This window comes from Gavialis gangeticus, unplaced genomic scaffold, assembly GCF_001723915.1.
Source record: "Gavialis gangeticus isolate Ggan-Ray unplaced genomic scaffold, GavGan_comp1, whole genome shotgun sequence".
Lineage (NCBI taxonomy): Eukaryota > Metazoa > Chordata > Crocodylia > Gavialidae > Gavialis > Gavialis gangeticus.
Genome location: NW_017729030.1, coordinates 6,996,578 through 7,015,379, shown reverse-complemented (window position 1 = coordinate 7,015,379; position 18,802 = coordinate 6,996,578). Strand labels below are relative to the sequence as shown.

Here is an 18,802-nt window from a genome sequence, read left to right as displayed (position 1 = left end):
TTTTTTTTTTTTTTTTTTTTATGGCTGAGGGGGAAAGGAAGTCCTTTGCAGGGTGGGGAGGATGGCAAAAAAGGAGTAGAAACATGACAGAGGGAAAAATTGCAAGGAATACTTTTAGGACAACAAAGGGCAGAAGGATTATTTTAATTTTTGGGAGGTGAGGTAGGAAACACAAGACATTCTTTTTCTTAACCTCAGAAGTGAGCAATACACACATTCACAGCTGGAGGACAAATGGAGATGGCAAGGCACTATACACTGTGACTACAGAATATTCCAGCTTATTGAATTATTTTTATGTCTATTTCTTTATAATAGGAACAGCACAAAACACAAGCTCAACTTATAACCATGTTCATAAGAAACTTAAGGGATGCCCCTAATAATCTAGAGTTTCAAGTAGGCAATAAGATTTTTACTAAATTATCCAAATTGTAAACTTTCTACCTTTTCACCTCCTGTCCGCTACTTCATGGATCATTAACTTTACAATACGTAGAGAACACTGGAAAAACCTCATACAAAACCTCCACCAGTTAAGAAACAAACAGACACACAACACCTCCTCCGGATATATGGGAGGGATGAAATCCAAACAATGTAATTATCTGAATGGCTAACTCAATCAGCTCCTGATCCAAAAACCTAACAACAGTTGCAAAGAAGTCTTACTCATATCGAGCTCCACAACCTCCTGTAACTTGTATTCCACAGTCTAAGAGCACATACAGTTTTCTAGCAAGCAGACGTCTCACCAGGCAACAGCAGATGTATAGCACTCTTTGGGCACGTCTACACATGCATTAATGCATCATAACTGTGGCACATTAAATTTAGTATCTGTAATAGCAGGTACTAAATGTACCATAATCAGCGCTACTGCATAATAATGTTAGTGCATATTTTTACGTGACATTAATGTACAGTAGACTGGTTCTACTGTGCATTAGCACAACTTTTGCTGTGACGCATTAATGCACAGTACAATTAGTCTACTGCATTTCTAGCATCTTGGGTAGATGTACCCTTTAAAAACAGAATTCTAAGTCATTTTTATAATTCTTCTGGGAGGCGAGTAGTGTGTAAACCAAAAGGCAGAGAAGAGCTAAGCAATTCTGACAAAGTTGCGCAGGAAGTGAATGGCAGAGCTGGGATTAGAATGTGGCTTTTCTGACCACCAGACCTGTTCCTTGCAACTCAAGCTGTTTATAGATGTTTACATAGAATGCATTTTACATCATTCACTAACCCTTGCTGGCGTTGGTAAGCAATCGATGAATCCATACATGTTATTCTTAACATGGCTTCTGCTTTTTTGACAAGCAGTATCTTTTAATCAGATCCATTTCCATTTGGCATTCTGATAAATGACCATCAGCAAAAGCTAGTGTGAAATTCTCATGAATTTGATGCCAGAAGAATGCATTTGAAATATATTAGGACAGCAGTTTAGGGCAAGACAGCCAAAGCTATTGCTGCCCGTGTGTGGTCAAAGGAAATAGTGTCATCTCTAAAAGGAGATAAAGAGCTTTTTGGCCATGAGCAGTGGGGTAGCTATTTGTGGCCTACGTGAAAGAAAACAACATTCTTTCTAAGCCAGCTGAAGATGGAATCTATCACATGGAAAAAGCTTACACTGATCTGTGATGTACCCTATGCACTCTATGCTCGCATACTCAATGAACTGAGAAAGCATTCTTAAGTGCTTTACAGTTTGATGTGACAGGATTTTAAGGTTATTTCATGAGAAATATCACAGACAAGCATATTTTGAAATCAAATATAGAAAAAGAAATACAATGTAATATTATATGGATTAGCAAATATTATACAACTTCAATATAATTCTTCAAGCAATTAGAAATTGGCCCTGTAAGAGTTATCTATGTGAGCGGCCCTGTCAGTGAAAATGACTGCCTGTGGAAGGAAGACTCATACTAAAGCTTGCACATGCAGGCTTCAAGGTCTTAAAACAAGACTGTCCACTTTACAGCCTGCAAAGAGTTGATTTGGCACCTGCAGGCTTCCACCCAGGTGCCACTCCCCACACTGCTCCAGCTGCTGCCAGGGCCTCCAGGACGCCCACCCCCTCCTCCAGCTTCTACTTCCTGACCCTGCCCTTGGGGACAGGGCAGTACAGCTCATAGGGCACAAGATGTTCATTGTTTGGGGGTACCCAGGGCATCTGCACAGGCATAGAAGAAGGAGCTATAAAGTGTGCAGTCTGGGGGACCTGCAGCCCATGTGGGTACAGCCCCTGGCCATTCCAAAAGCTGGACAGCCGTAGCTTAGAAGATCAAGATGGACTGAAGATCCCATTTACAACAGTGAAGCAAAGGAGACTAAAACCACCCTTTTAGGAGAAAATTTTTGACATGCTTTTTATAAATGTAGGTTCATACAACTGAGCGATACAGTAGTTACCTGGGAAGCAAGTTGTTAGATGTTCCATTAGTGCTTCTTGTGTGACTTGTTTTCGTGCAGAGTTCATTGCTGAGATGGCCAAGCAAAGGATTTCTCCAAGTGGAATAAACTGGGATTGACTGATGGGAGACATACTGATAGGTGATACATCACCTGTAGAAAGAAAGATGACAATCCATGAAATGTGTCACAAACACTGCTCACCAAACAAGAATGGAGAAATATATCCATGAGAAGTGTGTGCTATGTAGTTTGTTCTATTTGTGCCAAACCTTCCAAAGAAGGTTTTTAACAACTTATTAAAATTATTAGCAAAATGGAAGGGAGGGATACATTTTCATAGAATACTGACACCATGCATTTCTGGAAGGATCCAATACATGGACTCTCAAAATGGCATGCATAACTATAACTGCAGAAATGCTTGCACATGTAAAACAGTAATTATATAAAATTCCTTAAAGCACAATCTGTTCATATACAAATTATACCATCATACATATCAAATGATGCAAGTGGTGTTCAACTAACTGCAAAAATGATATTTTGATACAGAAAGAGAAGGAGTTTCCCTTATAGTTGGTTTCATACCGGAAAAGTATCAGAATTAGTACATGCACACACTCTCCCCCACATGACAAAACTGGAAGATGAACTCTTTCTTTTCAAAGGGTTGCTTAACCTGAGTGATCATCAGGATTTAATTCAATATTTAAAAGTCTCACTCATTAGTCTTGTGACAGAAGAGACTGAATTCAAAATATTGTGAATTTTGACTGCATATTAGTTAATGTGCAACAAGGCTTACCTGGATTTTAGAAAATTCTACTTCACATCTCACTTGAGAAACTATTTTGTAACATATGCATAATATAAATAAGACCCTGTAGACCATGATTTTCAAATTACCCCTCTGGAAAAGCATGGAAAAATTGTGAACAAGTGTGTGCTAATGTTTTACACTTAATCAAAATTGACATATCTGCAAAATGAGTTTGTCATCAGCAAACCAGTAGGCACCAGTTAACATTTTCAGATGGATTTCCTAGTACTTATACTTCACACAAGTCAATTATGCAACTTTCTTTATCAGTTACATAACTTACACATTAGTGTTGTAATACATCGGTATATAATACTGTATATATTGATTCAATATATTTGGCAATGACATAATTATTTGCTTTAAAAACCTGAATACATTTATTAGAAATGGCTGATAAATATTGTTGGGATTGGAAAGATTCCCTTCTATTTTGTAAGGCTATCATCATTCACTGCATGCTAATTCCTTTGGGAAATGCTTGACTTTGCTCATCAAACACAGCAATCCTCATTCATTTTCACTACTGCCAGAGTTAATTCTATAGGTAAACTTACAGGTGCCAATAGGCCATCCATTGTAGGTAATTTGCAATCTCATCTGAAAAAAAAAGGGCCAGTGTACCTGTAAAACTTACAGTAGACCTAGTGACAGACAGCTAAAGAGAGCCCCTTACTTATGGAGGTAGTAATTTGCCAAGTTTTATCTTAAATACCCTTGGGCTCAGGGAAATTACCAGTACTCTGTGGTTATAGTTAAAGTGAACAACTTCTTTGATGCACAGCAACAGAAAATATCTTGTGTTTACAATTTAATTTAATATATTAACATCAATTATATATGTAAATACTCTGTAGATTTTTGAAAGGAAGGTTTGCTACAATCTCTTCAAGAAAGATCTGCTCTAAAAAATAAATAAATAAATAAAAATCAAATATTCTTTTCCTAAAACATTTTTGAAGACCACAACACTTACATAAAAGATCCAACATATGGCTCCTATTAACTCAGACTTATGCTTGTTTCAAGCAGCTTTTCTCTGAAATCAAATTACTATACTTGACTTTCAAATGTTTATGTTCCAAATTAAAAGGAAAACTGTGGAGCTTAGAAAGCAGCTTTCACTAGTTGACTGTATGTTTTGTTTAAATGCCATCAGTGGCTAGAAGTCCATGGTTTCAACTCCATTACTGCTTCTAGTGGAAAGAAACCATATAGTCAAAGAGTTTAAAAAAAAGGAGATAAAATTAAATTTCCTAAAACTTTCTTATGGCATGTCACAAGCGCTCTGAAAATGCCTACGCCAGTGGTTCTAAACCGTTTTAAACTTATGGCACCCCTTATTAGACTCAAGGTACCTCTTGGAAAATGCCAGATGTTAGTTTCACTTTTTTTTACTACCAAAAAACCCCCAACAAAAAACAATTCTTCTGTATCAAAGAACTCAGAAACATTGCAATAAGTCAGATTTATCTTGTGAATCATGTTTGGACACCTAACAGGGCATGACATTGTATGACATACTGCGGCATCCTTGGAAGGATCTCCAGGCACCCCAGGGTACCATGGCATGCTGGTTGAGAATCACTTGTCTAAGCACATAACAAGCAATTAATGGAATCAATCTCTTATTGGTGCTTGAGGCTAACAAACACTTGGCTCTTAAACAGCGCTGTTCTTCCATGGATCTCAAATCACCTTTCAGAGATGGACAAACATTTTGTAAAAGAGATGCTAAGGCACAATTAGTATATACGATACCCAAGGGCAAATATTGAATCACATTGATTGCTACACGAGACCACTTCTGAGACATAAGCCCTGCCCAGTTGATACCACTCCATACATGCTGCACACTCTTAAAAGATCTGTGATCATTGGTACAGTGGTGCTGGGTACACTTGGCACCACACTCAGGAGGCTATCCAGGGTGGAGAACATCCCCTGGGACAGGCTGGAAAAGGGGCTACACATTCTTCTGCAACCAGTGTGTGGCAAAACCGAAGCTACTGGCTAGAGAAGATATAGACTTCTCCTGCAAGTCCCAAGTACTCTTGTCATTTGCTCTTCATTGGACAATGCTATCCTTCATTTTATTCACAGTTACACTGCTTGCTTTCCAAACAAAAATGCATTTTCAATTTCTTGCACAAACACACGTGCGCACACACACGCACACAAACAGACACACACCCCATCAGTACAAAAGTGACAGAGAACAAGCTAGACTGCATTCTGCCCCATGTATCAGCAATACTGCTGTCAGCTAAATACTTGCTGGAAGATCTTTATTACTGATAATGCTGTTGGAAAGAACAGATCTAGAAGTCAAACAGTGGCTCAGTTTGCAGGGGTGGCAGTGAGAAAAATCATCTTTGACTTCTAAATGGAGCCAAATCAATACAGCCATTGAAAGAGAAAATATGGAAAGAATACAATGTTTTTACAGAGTCCCTTTTCAGAGCACAGCCACATTTTATTAGAATTTATACACTTATTTCCTTGCACATGGGGCTAAGACCCTCTAATTATATTCCTGCAGTGCAGTGAAATATAAGAAGCCTAAGTATAACCAATTCCTCTCCTTTTTCCTGCCACTCAAATCCCTTTAACTATCTGTGATACGATCGTTTTGTACAGATAATAGCAAACATGAAACGTTTAATTTAATTAATAAGACATTTTCTAATGATGGCATTTCAATTATTTCATGACACCTAAATACGACAATGATTGTTGTATTATATATACTGTATTATCTTGTATAAAACATGCTCCTTCCCCTGCAAAACCAGTTGGGGAAAATTGGGGTGCATGTGTGTGTGAAATAAAGCTCCCCATGGATCCAGAAATTTGGCAGTGGGGGAGAGTCACCCTTTCCCTACCACCAAATTTCCAGATCTGTGGGAAGACTCCTGGCTGGATGAAATGGCTCCAAGCACTGGATCACTCTGCAGCCAGACTCAGTACACAACTCTGGACTCAGCACTAGACAAGGCTGGCACGTGGGATCCATCTGTGGCTGGACCTAGTGCTTGGCCCCAAATACAGCACATAGGGTAGGACCCAGTGGATGGTCTCAGACCTGCTCCTGTGGATGGGGCCATATCCAGAGTCAGCATGTGGCCCCGAACCAGTACATGGGTCAGACTGACACAACTTTGGTCGTGTAACACCGGATCAGGCTGGCACACAATGTCAGACCATAGCCACAGGCATGGCAGGTGGGATCAGACTGGCACACAGGCCTGGATCTGGGCTCTTGATCAAGCTGTCATGCAGGGTCATTCCGCAGCCAGACCCAGTGTGCAGCCCAACACATGGCATGTCAGATCATGCTGACACACAGGCTTGGTCCACAAGCCCCATCCAGCATGTGAGGCTGGCACCAGGCGCAGGCTTGGCTCCCTGTCCACTGCTACTCCGTTACTTGGGGTACTACAGGGCAAAAACTTTTTTCTTTATGCTGTCTTTCAAAAACAGGGTGTGCATCACATTCTGGGGTGTGCTATAGACAAGAAAATATGGTAAATTAAATTACCATGCCAACAGACTGATACCTGTAGTATATGATTATAACTTACTATGGGATCAAACAGAAGAAGTTGTTAGTGATAATGAAGAAAGAGCCTCTTCGAACAAAAGATAGCAGGGGACACAAAATTACTGATAAAAAAGGCTTGTCATATAAATATTCCCTTCTCACATTTACACTAATGTAAAATCCCCTTTTGAAGGAGCATGCTTTCAAAATTACTCATGAGAGGTACACATGGAAAAGAAGTAAGATATCTAACAGCATCTGCACTGCCGCCCCCATATCTCAGGGTGAACTGAATCACATCATTTCCAGAATAGCCCCACTCACAAAAAAAACAACCATTTGAGAATGCCAATTCAAAACAAAGACATACAAGTCCATATGCAAATGCCATTTGAGGCCACAACCCCTCAATCAGATTAAACAACAGAGAGAACTGGGAGAATATGCAGTCTGCCACTGCATTAAAAATGCCAGATTCGTAAACATTAGCTACGTAATGATGTGTTAATATATGCAGGAACACATTTTGCAGGCTAACAATAAAATAAATTTTAAAAAAAAGTAAAAAAGCAGCTTTGCCAAGCCCCAATTAAGTATACTTTTTGGTCATGATCGAGGTTTTCCTCTTAAATTGATTTATCATCATTTTTCTATGATCACATAACTAACTTCATTTACTGCCAAAATTGGATACAGCATGCTCTGCATTCTGAACTCTTGCATATATGAAGACAGGACTGATACCGATTAAAAAACATACTTTAAGGAAAAAAATGGAAGTGATTTATTCTCATTTACAAGAAGGCTATACCAGATTTTTAACTTAACAGTTGGTAAGAAATTTGTTTGTTACAAAATAAGACAAAATATCTCCATACCTCTAATCACTTTCACAACCATTGATGTTATAGCCCATATATACTTGAAAAGTAAAGAATCTTGCATGACACATTTTCTTACCAGCTGGACAGTTCTACATGCCCAACACACACCATATTGTGCCAGAATGTACTACTATTTTCTAACTTCACTTGTACTGCAGGGATACATCCATTTAATATGCCCTTTGCTATTATTTTTGTTCCAAGAACTACAAAGAAGTCTTAATGCTAACCTGCAGTCCGACAAATATTTGCCTCATACTTTAATATTGTTTAGCATAGCTCTTGAACATTGTTAGTGACTAACTCTGCTCCAAGTACACAGGCTGACCCCTCTCTCTTTTGGAGCTAGTTAAAAATGACCTGCAGATACAGCGCACTAAATATCAATAACCTGTCAATATGTGCTGAAATACCTGTAAATGCCAGGCTGTTATAAACATATTCAACTTACTACAATCTAAATAATTAAATGTATTTATTTTTGTTCATATCCTGTGGCTAACTGATCCCTGCTTTACTGTGCTGTCCCAAAATGTACTGCTAAGATCACAAAGCTTTTAAGAGAACCAGCTAATGCACATAATTGTCCCAGAGAAGATCAGCTAAGTCCATTTTTAATATATTGTGCGCTTTTCAGAAAAGAGACCGCAAGTAAGGTTTTTCAAAGTTTCATAAGTTGAATTTAAATTTTATATATTCAGCACACAATATGTTAAAAAAGGAAACTTACTTAAACCCTATGGTCTGCTTCCATGCCCCAGTATAGTCCATAAATAGCTGTGATGTCAGAAAACTGAATGTTGAGGTATTACATCACAATGGAAGCTGGCTGGCTGCAGCAGATATCAATGCCACAGGACCTGAAAGAAGAAAAATAAAGCGTGCTTTTATGCAGTAATATGCAGAACGCCAGTCTCCTATCCCAAATCACAGATGATAATGCAATACCTATACATGTAATCTTTAAGGAATTCTTTACTACCCAAATCTTTTGTTACAAAAGAAATAAACACAGTTAAGAATTAAAGGGAGGAGGGGGGAACCTAGATGTCTTTGTGAATATAAATCCTGTTTAAGTGTTTTGAAAACATACATCTATTCCTTTGCCCTATTTTCATGGAACAGTTGGAATTACATTGAACTACCACCCCCTGTTTTGAAGACACTCACAGTCTTAGTAAAGCAACTCTCCACTGCAATGCCTCAGGATTCTGCAGTGTCACTCCTCTTCTGCCTGGTTCTCTGCAAAGTGAAGTCATAGGAATGGATCAGCCAACCTGACTTCTCACTACCCTGCCCAGAATCCTTTGTGAACTGAAATGAGTCATCGCTCTCAGAAAATCTACAATGCAACGTTCCAGGTTTCTCCGTATGTCTGTGCATGCTTCTTTGTCTTTTCAACTGAGTGTTTCTGCTTTTGGAATGGTGCCCAGCCGCACTGTACAAGATGAACAAACCAGTTTCCTCATTAAGTGGGCAAATGAGCTATTTGCATGCATTAGCAAAAAGGAGTTAAAGCTTTCACCCCTAGAAAAGGTAAAAAAAAATACAAGCAGCACGTTCTCCTGATTTAACACCCCCCCAGTCTATTTTCTATTTCCCCTATGTATTTAGCAGTGTTTACTTTAACGGTTAAAGGCAGATTTTTCCCCCCATCCCCCCCCATATTTTTCACTCCAAAAGAAAACTACAGACCTGTGTATAATACTAGACGTCTCTAGTGCACCCCGGATCAAAGTTATGCTGCTAACAGCTGCTTATCAAAAATTCGAACAGGCAAATAAGTCCTTATAAGCTCATGTCTTATCCCATTCACCATTTGGCTCACAAAAAAAAAAAAAAAAAGCGAGCCCTGAAATCATGCCAATGAGCTGGCAGGAAATGTCAGACTGCTCCAAGTGCCGAGAGCCAGCAGAGCTGCTGCTGCTGCTGCTTCTGACAAAGAAGGTAACGTTTAGAATGAGGTCACTGTGTCAAGATCTCACTCTCACTGTAAGGTCTGTGTGAGCTTAGTGAGTACATGCTAAATTAATGCAAGAGAAACAGAGAAGGGGCAAGAGTGGCATATATATCAGGGGCAATGTGGGCAATTCAGTGTTGAAAACAAATTTAGATGGTTGCTTCCAGGGAATAAACATTTTATATTAATTTTATTTGCAAGAATTCTCTTCCCTAATTATGACCTGTCAAAGAAATCAATGCACAGGAAGCAGGGGAAAGCATTTTGAAATGAGTTTATTCTGCATGGAACCAATGTTTAAGAGTCAGCACCGTACCTAGACTCCTGGCAGCCTCTTGCAAACTTTTAGTATTGGGCCCCAGATGATGACAATGATGATGATGATGATGATAATAAAATTACTATTTTCCAGTCCCTGGGTGGCTGCCCGGTTCACCCATGGTACTGTTATGAGTGGTGGGTAGACTCACCAGGTCCAGAAGACCCTAAATCATTACTCTTGGATTATATTCTTAGGTCTCACCTATGCTCTAGCTATTATAATCTTCTTAAAAGACAGTCAGTTCCACTGAATCACAATGTTGGGGGAAGCCAAAGGACTACCCTGACTTTAAAGGGTTAAACTGAATCTACAAGAAGAGTTTACAGGTGTTCCAATAGATTAAGGACTATTTCAAGGTAGCCAACTATAGAACAAAGGTAAGCACACTGTTCTACTAGTGTAGACAAGGCCCTTCGTTGTAACATGGAATAAGATCACTTAGTAACGTGATGCTTTCACAGAGCCAAGTTTAGCAAAATGCTGAACCACTGTACTCCAATCAGCACACAGCACCATGCATTGTTTCTGCACTGCAATTTCTTGCCCTACTGTTAAAGTCCTATAGAGAGTCGTTGCTCCTTTTGATCAGAAAATCTCTTGCTATTTGTGAGATCTTAAAAACAAAAAACCTTTCTTAATTCCCCTGTATTTTAACAAAGTACTTTAAAAAGGCAATCTCTGGCCAAGGACAAGAGGTAACTTTCAACCGCTTTAAGGGGGAAGGAGAACTGCCCCCTGGAAGAGGGTGAATCAGCTGTTATACTTTACCTGTTATACCTGCATACTTCTGGAGCAATGCATCACTACTTCTCATATCAGTGCAGGAAGGCGCAGATGAAACAGCTGAATTGTACAGTTACCCATCAACCACATTTTCAAAACCACAAATGGGGTCAGTTCCAATTAGTGCAGTTGGTTGCTCAGCACTCTATTTTAATTAAAACGTAACTAATGCCTCAGCTCAAAAAGATGCGCTTTGATTATACTTACACTCAAATCAGTTAAAAATAAATAAATCTATGAATGGAACACCCAAAAATCCAGCCCCAGGAAAACTTCCCTCTCCTGTAAGGGGGTTTTGCCTAACCAACAACTGCTGGATCTGACTCAAAGCTTCCAAAGTTTCAAATGAATCCAACATGGCAGACAGGATTATGTGGGTCCTTCCCCACCCCCAGAATCCTCTTGTACAAGCCTTTGCCATTTGTCCATTACATCCCAAGCTTATCTTCTAGGGAAGGCACTCTATATTTTTGGGAGGGAAAAAAGGTTCCTGAGAGCTTAGGTTAGAATTACAGCAGAGGAAACTAACAAAATCATTAATGCTTTATCCTCCAGATTTCTTTTGTTTTAGACCAGAGATCAGCACTGCAATACAGCAAAGCAGTTTGTTCTGCATGCACCATTGCTTTACAATTTCTATAGATAAATACAGTAATTCCATACCCAGAAACCAAAAGCCAGGAACTGGACACCCTTCTTCGCCAAACACCTGCACTGCTTGAATCTGCATCAGTGCTTAAGCCCAACTCAATTACATGCACCTATAGATGAGATGGTGACATTTCTTGAATAAGGCAGTTAACTATATTTGTGTGTAAAACAACTGTTTTTACAGTGCCAAAGAAATATATAGTAGTGAGGACAAACATACAACCATGGAGGAAATTATTTAAACATAGTACTTTTGAGGAAATATTCAAAGTAACCCATATATTAGAACTGTAAAATGCACCTCCTTGGAGCAGTTTCAAAAGGGCAGCAAGCTGTTACCTCCTAATTGTTATGTGCAGACAAGCTAGGAACAATACAAAGTAGCAATACCACTCTAACTTTAAACCTGGATGAAGCAGAGTTAAAGTTGGAACAGTATCCATACATTTGTATCTCTCCCAGGTTGTCCACACTAACAGTTGGAGGGTAACAGCTACTGCCCCTTCCTTTCAAGTACTCCCCTTCTGAATCCACTCCAAATGTATGTGCATCTATACCTTTTAAACACCTCAAACACTGTAGAAGCACTAAAGAATATAAGTGAAGGACTGAAGTTGAAGGACAAGGTACGACTGCCATCACCAGTCATGTTTGTGTAGTAAGAGCTCCAAAAAAGGAAGTTCACCCAAAACATATCAAGCCTACATCAAGTTGCTCAGTTACCATTTATCCTCCCCCTGCATATGACAAGGCATAAGATTTCAATAAATTTCCTACTGACGAAGCTGTAAATTGCTAATTTTATAATGCAGATATTTTATGGTTAGCTCCTATGTGACCAATCTCAATCCCAAATAAGAAACCAGAGTTTTTAAGGAAGATTTGAACCTTATAAACTAACTAAAATCAGAGATTGTATAAACTTTTGTGAGCCTGATCTAGGGAGCTTGGGCTCATGAAAGCTTATACTATACATCTCTAATTTTGTCTATAAGGTTCAAATCTACCCTGCCTCTTGTGTAAAAATGATCCATCCCTTCCCAAAACAGAATCTAAACAGAACAGCTTTTGGCTAGAAATTTACCTTGACCTACACAATATGTTCTAGAGCCCTCCAGGCCAGGGCCTTATGAGTCTATGGCTTTATCTTCATCCTTCTAGCCCCAGAGAAGAAAGAAATATGCAAACAAGGTAAATTAAATACCTCAGTAAGAAGTGCTGGACTTGTTACCTTTAGGGACAGGACAATTCAAAACAGATTTCCATCAATTTTGCTGAATTCCTACATTTTGCATGCTTAAATAAGCACCACAGTCAGAACAAGTGGCTGGAGACAGTTCCGCTGGCAACTTCTTTTTTAGTCCATCCCAGGCATTCCCAGTCCCACTTCAGACACTGGTCACCTCATCCTCATAATTCTCATCACTTCTGTATCATGATCCCAAGCATGAATGCAGTCTTTCACACAAACTACCTTATTGCCACTTTGTTCCTGGCCTCCGAGTTCCCTCACCTGGTGCTCAGCTCTCTTCCTGCTAGCAGCAATCCTTTTCTAATGTTGATATCCAACATACAGTGATAGCTACTAGAAAGATAGGACTGGAAGGGACCTCTTGGACCACTGAGTCCAGTCTCCTGCTATGTCAGGCTACTGCATCATCTAAATCTTGTCTAAACAGATCAAGCTCCATTTTAAAAATTAGTATTTTAGTCCCTACAACTCATGCCAAGAGGCCATTCTACAACTGCACCCCACTAATTATTAGACACCTACATCTAGTTTCCAGCCAAAATTTATTCATGACTAGTTTATTACCATTTATTTTTGTTTCAGCTATGTCTTTTATGTCTCCCTAAGGTTTATCCCAAGGTATTTTTAGAGAACAATTATATGCTCTTCCAGTCCTTGGCCTTAAAAAGCCGAACTCGTTTAGTCTCATCTGCTAAAACAGTTTCCCCATTCACTTGATCATCTCAGTAACCCTACTCTACACAGAAATGGCAACTATCGATCCTTCTGGATCATGATGTGTATGTGAGAGGTCATTCAGACCTTCAGTACATATGCCTAGGCAGGAGTATGGAGGAATGGAGGCTGTGCAAACCTTCCATCCCCCCTCTAGGCCACTGAGACAGAATCCAAAGGCCAGATCGAGTCCAGATGTTTCATGCCTTAATGACAGTAGTTGTATAAGTGTCTGGGAACCAAACCCAGGTCTCCAGTGTTGCATTCTATCGATGAACCACAGGGAACTCCCCCTACTCCGTATGCCTGTTTTAGTGTGGATTCATTTTTTTAAATAGAGATGAAGAGATTTGTACACAGTATTCCAGGGGATGTCTCCCCAGTGCCATGTACAATGATACTATTTCTCTACCTGTACTAGAAATACCCTACCTTTTTCATACACCAAATTTTGCGATCAGCTAAAACACCCAGGTCTTTCTCCTCTTCTATTTTCTCCAACTAACTGATGAAACTTCAGTTTGTAGCAGAATTTCTTATTATTAGGTATTATGTTATTAACACCACCAGATTGGATTTTCTCAGGATCTTCTGGAGCAGAAGTTTTAATCCAGCACAATCAAAATCACCTCTTTTGTATATTTTTAAACCAAAATAAAACAAAGTCATTGAACCAAAATGCATGGTCTAATTTACTGATGCACTGTGCAGTATCTTGGCTATTTCCTGTTTCATTAGCCAGAACACAGCTTCAGTGCAGCTGGGGAGGTTTCAGCTAACAGACAAGTACTGCAAATGGGCCTTTCCTAAAGGAAGGGAATAATCATGAGTTAATAGAAATATGGACCACATGTCCTAACACGACTTTCCGTTTTCCTGTTTACTATGGCAATTGTGAAAGAATTTTCATCCACAAAATGGGTATTGCAATGGCTACAATTTTTCAAACACAGAGAGATAAATAGTGGCTAACTTCAGTTTAAAACAAGAGTCTGCAGCACAGTGAAAAACTAATCCTCTAAACACAAGTCCCATGGCACCACAACAGCCTTTAACAGCTCAGTCTTTTCTGGCTGGGAGAGAACTGATGAAAAGGCCAGGCATGGAATCAATTAAAATAGTGCCAAAATGGTTTTAAGAGAGAAAAGGTTAGGCACTCCAAAGACTCAGCAGTCAAGAGTTTATTGGGTCATATTTTTCCCTGGAGGGAAGGAATAGTTTTCATTATTGCTACAGTTGATATAAGAAAGAATAGAGAAGGGTACTGTAGCACTAATATATTTGGCACCCTGATAACTTATATGAAGGAGCACCTAATGTAGCATACTCAGCATCTCTGCTGTACTTTCAAGTGCGTCATTTTGCCACACACTAAAATTCCTTCTCTAATGTAGCCAGTGGTTTGACTCATTGGATGGTGTGTGAACACAGGGCATGCTGTACTAGAAAGGTCAACGGTTCACAGTGTGGGAGGCTCTCTCTGATGGTAGCCAAGTCATCTGAAAGGAAGATGCAGAAAATCAAAAATACTCTGCCAATTGTGCAGTACTGCATCACAGAAGGAAATGCTATTATGATGGGGTTTTCTTCCTCGCAGATCCTCAAAGACTGGTAGCCTTCTACATTTTATCCTAAGTAGTTTAACTACACATAAACAAATCAATATTTATAAACATTACCAAAACTACTTTCCTAGATAACTTCCTAAAACATCATAAATGAAAGGTTTTGGGTACTGTTCTGCTCAAAATTATAAAAGCTATATAACCCCCACTTACTCTTCACCCTTTCAAGCTAAATTCTACAAATTTGAAAATCTCTTTGTATTGGAGCATGACATCTGAACATGCAATTTAACATCTGGATCGGACTATCAGTTTCACAGCCTGGCATCTTCTGTATTACTCTGTGGGGATGGGAGGATGGACAGCCAATGAACAATATCCTGTGTGCTCAACTGTCCTCAGGAATCTCTAGAAACAGACGGAAAGGCAGGCAAGGAACCAACCTCTCCAGTCCCCTAGCTGAAGAGCAATACCTCTGCAGGCCGCAGTCTCCTGCCTCCAGGTATCTGAGAGGCTGACAGGACTGCAGGGATTCCTGCTCTCCAGCCAGGGGAGTAGAGGGCAAGATTCCTTGCATGCCTCTCAGTCGGTTTCCAGAGGTTCCCGAAGACAGCCAAAAGTACACAGTAGCATGCCAGCGCACTGACACATTCTCATATGGCACCTGGAGAGTGCTGCCACTGCTTGGTGCCACAGTCATTCTGAAGAGCTTGTGGGTAGACAGGGGCAGGAGGGAGCAGCAGTTGGGGGCACTGAAGTACTCTGAATTTGAATCAACCCAAGTTGGAGTGGAATTTGGAGCACTTCAAATGTATGTCTGCCTATGGCCATACTTCAACCATTACCATGCTTTCATTTTCATATTTTCCAAAGAGGTTACAACTACTTCAGAAACTAAACAGTTCATATAGGAATCTAAATTCTCCACAATATTCACTATACTGTACTGGCCTACAAAGAGTTTTATCTGCCACTGCATTGCCCAGTTACTCAGCTTTGTTAAATACTCCTGGAGCTCATCACAACACTCTCACCTTATCTATTAACCTAAACAACAGCGAGTTGGCAGTGAGTGTTGCTTCTTCACTATTCACTCCATCTTTCAGATGTTTAACATACTTATTAAACAAAAAACGTACACAATATTATGCCACTATTAACCCTTTCCAATACTGACAGCTGGTCTTATTTCTATTTTTGGCTTTCAACATTTTAACCATGTTTGACAGGCCCTTTTCTCTCAACAGTCTTTCATAGAGCAACACTTTCTCTACAAAGCAGTAGCTGAAGAATCCCTGTGCTCCCCGAATGCCACTGCAGCTAGCCCATGGGCAGGAAATGAGCATGGGGGAAGAACATTTCTGGTGCTGTTATCTTCCTGCCCAGGTTTACTCGTAATTTAACCAACAGGATTTTGGAAAGTAAATTTACATCTAACTTCTAACATTTTCCTGACAGCTACTTTTTCCCTCTTTCAAAGAATTTTTACAGGTTAGAACAACTGAAAATAGCAACGCAATGCCAAGAAGGCGTTTAAATTTATTAGACACTGAATATGATACAACATAAAACTGAGCCAGAGACTTGGTAATAAAAATGGGTTGTTTGCCAATAACTGGACTCCTATCTGAGAGAACACCAGCAAATGTGAAGGAACATTAAGCTTCAAGAAAATCTGCTAAGGATTCAAGTATAAAAGTATAAAAGACATCCATTAATAGATGTGAATGAGGAAAGAGAGACAGGAACAAAAAGAAGTGATCCAATAATGATCATGCAGCAAATGCAAATACATAAAAATAGCACAAAATAAATAAAAATAAAATAAAATAAAAATAAAAATACATATGAATATGAAAACCTTAAGCAAAATGAAAAATAGGTATATTAGGGTGCTTTGCAATGAGAAGACTGCCAACACAGCACTTCTCATGAAAAAGATCAATAATGAACAGTAAGGTCTGCTTTTGAGTTGGACAAAGAAAATACATTAGTTTTACCAGTGTGCAAGTAATACCACACCAACGATTCCTTAGGCTGTGAGAAAACTTCTGTGTACATGGGCCCATTACACCAAGTCCAACTCATAGTAGTAAAAAACTCATGGGGTGCTGTATTAATGGCCCCTATATCAGTGAGAACGAAGGGAAGTCAGAATGCTGAGAAGATACATGGAACAAACGGAACATTTTTATACTAAGAAAGCAACGAAGGGGAGCTGGTGCCCTATCTTGCAACATTGTCTTTCGGTATTGATGCGTTTCAACACTGACAAGTGCAGGGTGCTGCACTTGGGCAGTAGTAACCAGCAGCACACTTATAAGATGGGAAACTCCCTTCTCGAGAGCACGGAGGCAGAAAGGGATCTTGGAGTCATTACTGACTCCAAGATGAACATGGGCCGACAATGCGAGGTCACAGTTGGCAGGGCTAACAGCACCTTGTCGTGCATCCACAGGTGCATCTCTAGCAGGGACAAGGAGGCGATCCTCCCCCTCTATGCGACACTGGTCAGGCCACACCTGTAGTACTGCATCCAGTTCTGTGCGCTGCACTTCAGGAGGGATGTGGACAACATTGGGAGGGTCCACAGGAGGGCCACTCGCATGATCCGGGGACAACAGTGCAGACCCTACAATGAGAGACTGCGGGACCTGAACCTGTTCAGCCTTCACAAGAGAAGGCTGAGGGGGCACATGGTGACCATCTATAAACTCACTAGGGGGGGACCAGAAGGGTTTGGGAGAGACCTTGTTTCCCCTAGCACCCCCTGGCATAACAAGGAATAACAGCCACAAGTTGTTGGAGAGGTTTAGATTAGACATCCGTAAGAACTACTTCAGTTAGGGCAGCTAGGATCTGGAACCAACTTCCAAGGGAAGTGGTGCTGGCTCCTACCCTGGGGGTCTTTAAGAAGAGACTTGATGCCTACCTGGCTGGAGTCATTTGAGCCCAGTTTTTCTCCTGCCCAGGCAGGGGGTCAGACTTGAAGATCTGCAAGGTCCCTTCCGACCCTACTTCTATGATTCTATACAAGGTTTTCCTATTCTGCTCACACGAAAGTCTCACAACAAATCATTAACCAACTTGACTTAATTGTTCCTTTAAGGCATGCCTCCTGCCTTTGGGATTGTAGAACCACTGCCGGATCAACCCCAGAGAGCTCCAGGAGGCACCACACCTCACATCCTGCCAGCAGCTCTGCAAAACACTAACACACAAGCTTGTTGAAGAATCCAGTTTGTTTCTCTTGCCCCTGAACATCCTTCTTGGGAGGCCAGAACTGCTGAGAGTACTAATCTTTATATGAAGGGCACTGGGATTACACCTAGTCTTTACAGTGAGGTGCAAGTGGCCTTACCTGTTCAGCAGCCAGGATTAACTTGGAAGTTGCTTCAAGAGAATGTATTTAGAACCCACAATATACCAGTGAAATAAAAAGGCAGCAAGATGCAAGGAAAAAATGTTATACAATCAAATGGCAGTGTGGAACAGCTTATTTGGGCCAAAAGAGTTCCTTAAAAAAAAATGAGTAACATAGCATTAAGTGGTATAAAAGTGACAAATAACATAAATAAAGGGACTTGCTGGGGCGCGATGGACTTCACCTCTCAGCGAAAGGTAAAAGTCTTCTCCAACAGGTTGGCTGATCTCCTACATCTGGATTTAAACTAGCTCAGATGGGGGACAGGGAAGCAGAAGAAGATCATCAGGAACCTGCATTCCATGGGATGTCCAGCAGTAGAGCACAGGTGAGCAATAAGCAGGTAAGCAATAAGAGGCCCATTGGGCACCAGAGCTGGGGGGCGACAAAGGCACCAGTCACAGGGCTCAAGTGCCTATACACTAATGTTAGGAGCATGGGGAGCAAGCAGGATGA

General features: G+C 40.3%; 1 protein-coding gene across 3 annotated transcripts in view; it reads right to left on the bottom strand.

The window, feature by feature from the left end:
- STOX2 (storkhead box 2) overlaps window positions 1-18,802 on the bottom strand; it is a 120,684-nt gene that overhangs the window by 26,076 nt on the left and 75,806 nt on the right. The window contains exons 2-4 of one of the 3 annotated variants that reach the window (XM_019521892.1): window positions 8,846-8,917; window positions 8,402-8,535; window positions 2,425-2,577 (exon numbers count right to left, since the gene is read on the bottom strand). In XM_019521892.1, coding sequence (XP_019377437.1) covers window positions 2,425-2,557 — 133 coding nt within the window. In that variant the 5' untranslated portion in view covers window positions 2,558-2,577; window positions 8,402-8,535; window positions 8,846-8,917. The remainder of the gene's footprint in view (window positions 1-2,424; window positions 2,578-8,401; window positions 8,536-8,845; window positions 8,918-18,802) is intronic. The other 2 variants (XM_019521893.1, XM_019521891.1) reach the window with 2 other exon arrangements.